The sequence below is a fragment of the Myotis daubentonii genome, chromosome 11 (assembly GCF_963259705.1).
Source record: "Myotis daubentonii chromosome 11, mMyoDau2.1, whole genome shotgun sequence".
Taxonomy (NCBI): domain Eukaryota; kingdom Metazoa; phylum Chordata; class Mammalia; order Chiroptera; family Vespertilionidae; genus Myotis; species Myotis daubentonii.
In genome coordinates, this window is record NC_081850.1 from 65,509,518 (window position 1) to 65,513,546 (window position 4,029).

A 4,029-nucleotide genomic window follows, 5' to 3' on the forward strand; every position below is an offset into this window, starting at 1 on the left:
CTTATGAACAGATCGTGACATAACCCAAGGATCTACTGTAGAGGAAATGGATTAAAATATAGATTTAATCAAAAGGGAGGAAGACAAGAGAGAATATATGTGAATCATGTATCAAATAAAAAACATAGTTACATGGAAAATATAAATTCAAATGTATTATGATTACACTGGAGGCCTGGTGCATGAAATTTGTGCAGGGAGGGCGGGTCCCTCAGCCCAGTCTGCACCCTCTTCAACATGGGACCCCTTGGGGGATGTCCAACTGCCGGTTTAGGCCCTTTCCTGGGGATCGGGCCTAAACCGGCAGTCGGACATCCCTCTCACAATCCTGGACTGCAGGCTCCTAATCGATCACCTGCTTGCCTGCTTGGTTTCCCCTAACTGCCCCCGCCCCCTTCCTGATCACCCCTCACTTCCTCTGCGTGCTAGCCTGGTTGCCCCTAACTGCCCCTGCTGCCAGCCTGGTTGCCCCCAACTGCACCCCACTGCTGGCCTGGTCACCCCTAATTGCGCCACCTGCCAGCCTGGTCGCCCCCAACTGCCGCCCTCTGCCAGCCTGGTCACCCCCAAATTCCCCCTCTCGGCTGGCCTAGTTGCCCCTCACTGCCCCCCGTGCCAGCCTAATCGCCCCCAACTGCCACCCTTGCTGGCCTGGTCAACCCCTAGTGTCCCCCTCTGCCAGCCTTGTCATCCCTCTCTAAAACACCTGTTGGCCTGGTCGCCCCACACAGGCTGCTTGATCAGACGTTTGGTCATCCCTCACTAACCCCTCTGTTGGCCTGGTCGCCCAAACTGCCCCCCTGCCAGCCTAATCACCCCCAACTGCCCCCCTGTGCCAGCCTGATCGATTCTAACTGCCCCCCCCCAGCCTTGTAGCCCCTAACTGCCCCTTCCTGCTGGCCTGGTCGCCTCCAACTGCTCCCCTCCCATGCTGGCCTGGTCGCTCCTCATGGCCCCTCCGCTGGCCTGGTTGCCCCTTGCAGCCTGCTGTTTAGTTGTTTGGTTGTATGGGGCAAACCCCCCTGCCAGCCTGGTCCTAGGCAGCCATCTTGTGAGGGTGTGAGGGTTAATTTGCATATCACCTCTTTGTTATATAGGATTAGATGTCAATAGACAAAATTCTCCAGAAATACAATAATTGTTGCTCTACATAAAATGAGCAATATCCAGCATTACATTGTTAATAATGGACACCTCACAAGTATAAGGAAAAATAAAAGTTTAAAGTGACAGAAAAAATATGCCATTTAAACTCTAACCACAGGAAAGCTGCATTTTACTACCTATTGTATACTAGTATCTATTCTCTATCTGTATATTTATACCTATATGTCTGTTTGTATATCTGTATGTATAGCTATATTTATAGTGATAGATATAAAGTACTTATACTAAATATTAGAAGTAGATGAGTAGTTGAGGTAAAGCCCATTTCTTGAAACATCTCCTAATCATAAATGCAGTGGTGTGCTTTTGAATGTATTTTTAAAATGTCTGGCTCTCTTGTTTGAAAAGCCTTATTTTATAGCATATGCCATTTTTCATAGTGTAATTTTTCTTATCATGGCTGATTGCAATCTACCAACATGATGTCATTGAATGTCAGTTGGGAAGAGATCCTCACAATCAACTTGAAGCCATCAAAAGCCAGCATCAAAGAATCAGGTAGAAAAAAATCTCACCAGAATCAACTCATGAGGCTAAATAAGTATGTCATCAGTAACATAGTATAAAAAATACATAAGCAAAAATCGACACATCTCAAAGGAGAAAAAGAAAATCCACAACTATAATTGTGCAATATATTTTGCATAAGATTTTCCATATACCTTATGAGATGATGAACAAGCAAAAATTACCAATTGGGAATATAACATTATTAACAATCCATGTAGCAAACTTGACCTAGTATACATATTAACCACACAGTACATGACAGCAGAATGCATATTCTATTCAAGGTATATGGAGATGTTGACTATTCAGTAATTTTAGGAGATATATTTCCCTGTGCTCCTGACTGCAACCAGAGGATTTAGTGAATGCCACTTAAAGAACTTAATCCTATTGACACACATCTCTAAGGCCTGTTTGATATCTCTGTTCCTCAGGCTGTAGATGAAGGGGTTCAGCATGGGTGTAACTACTGTATACATGACAGAAGCAATTATGTCTTTGGAACCCCATGATGAGGAGAAAAAATAAACACCTGTAGCTGTCCCGTAGTATAAAGACACCACAGAGAGATGGGAGCCACAGGTAGAAAAGGCTTTATAGAGTCTCTTAGTGGAGGGGACCCTGAGGATGATGGCCCCTATACGGATATAGGAGCCCAAAATAACACCAATACACAAAAAGGAAATCATTCCTCCCCCGGTGAATATGACCAGCTCATTGAGAGAGGTGTCTGAACAGCTCAGCTTCAGGAGTGCAGTGAGGTCACAGAAGTAGTGGATGATGGCATTTTCAGCACAGAAAGACAGTCGGACCAAGAGGAGGGTGTGCAAAAGGGCATAGCCACAGGACAGAATCCAGGAGCCAGCCACCAGCACCACACACAGCCCCTCCCTCATGATGGTGGTGTAGTGCAGAGGCTGACAGATGGCTACATACCTGTCATATGCCATCACAGCCAGAAGAAAATTGTCAAGACTAGCAAAAAGTATGAAAAAATACAACTGAGAAATGCATCCCACATAGGAGATGGATTGTTGCTGAGTCTGCATGTTCCTGAGCATCTTAGGGACAGTGACAGAGGAGAGAGAAAGGTCAGAGAAGGCCAGGTGGCTGAGGAAGAAGTACATGGGCGTGTGCAGGCGAGAGTCCAGCCTGATGAGCAGGATGATGAGCAGGTTGCCCAGCACTGTGGTCAGGTACATGCCCAGGAACAGGGTGAAGAACACGCGCTGCTGCCCTGGCAGGATGGGGAGCCCCAGGAGGAGGAACTGGGACACGCTGCTCTGGTTCTCAGGCCTCATGCTGCTCTTCTGTCTGCTGGGGAGGAAGAAGGCTTGGGAGTCTCAGGAACCTAGAAAGGATGAACAAAACATCTCCTCTAATAGTCTCATTATTTGGAAATCATTCATTTTTAAATACTTTAATATTAATTTCTCACACCTGTGGATGTGTGCTTCTTTCCTCTCTCCCAGTCTGACTCCAGGAAAACATTGAACCTCCCAAGTAGTCACAAAACGTCATCACAGAGAAGAGGGGTTCACTGTTTATTCAATTATTACTTTTAACACCACGTCTGTATCAGAACCTCTTTTAAGGATTGAGATGCAACTGTGACAAGAAAAGCAAGGTGCCCACTTCTATGAGTTTACATCTTGATGAGCATGGAGGGATCATTTCTACACCAGGCCAGAGCCAAACGATAATAATTCACTGTGGCAGGAATGTTAGGTGAGCCCCTGAAAAGTGGTGTCAGTTGTTTCTGCCTGAAGGTAACGTGAGACTCCTGTGCTGAGTGGGTGTTGTTGGAGCATTGTCAGACCTCCTGTGAACCTGCCGGCTCCCATTGACCCTCAGCTGTAAACTCAGGGACACTCCGGAAATGGCTGGCCAGTTAAAGCCACTGAGGCCAGAATATCTTCAAAACCACAATAGTCCACAAAGTATCTTTCATAATAATGCTGAACATTTAGATGAACATTTGGGTACCAGGATGAGGACTTTACCTACATTTCCTAATTAAATCCACACATCAGCCTTACATTCCCAGATTTTAAAACCTCTTCACAGATGCTCTAAGGATTAGTATTCTATGACCTATTTTAGTTTTTAAGAAATAGAAACATAAATGACACAAATTCTGTAGGCACACAGCAGTACAGCAGGGACAGAATGGCACACAAATACACGTGTGTATATTAGTATCTACTACATATGTGATAGGTACTGTTTATAACTTGATATGTATGTATTACCATTTTCTATAAATTAAAAATTACCAACTGTTGGCTACTTCATGGGGTTCAGTCTAATATGTCTGTGTGATCAGAAACCATGCTCTTAACTGTTACACAG

The 4,029-nt window shown here is 44.9% G+C and overlaps 1 protein-coding gene across 1 annotated transcript; it reads right to left on the reverse strand.

Moving 5' to 3' along the window:
- Window positions 1–1,991: 1,991 nt before the first annotated feature.
- On the reverse strand, window positions 1,992–2,978 carry LOC132211726 (olfactory receptor 1J4-like). Its single transcript, XM_059656225.1, has one exon. It carries the CDS (start codon window positions 2,976–2,978, stop codon window positions 1,992–1,994), a length of 987 nt encoding a protein of 328 aa, XP_059512208.1.
- Between the last annotated feature and the right edge of the window lie 1,051 nt (window positions 2,979–4,029).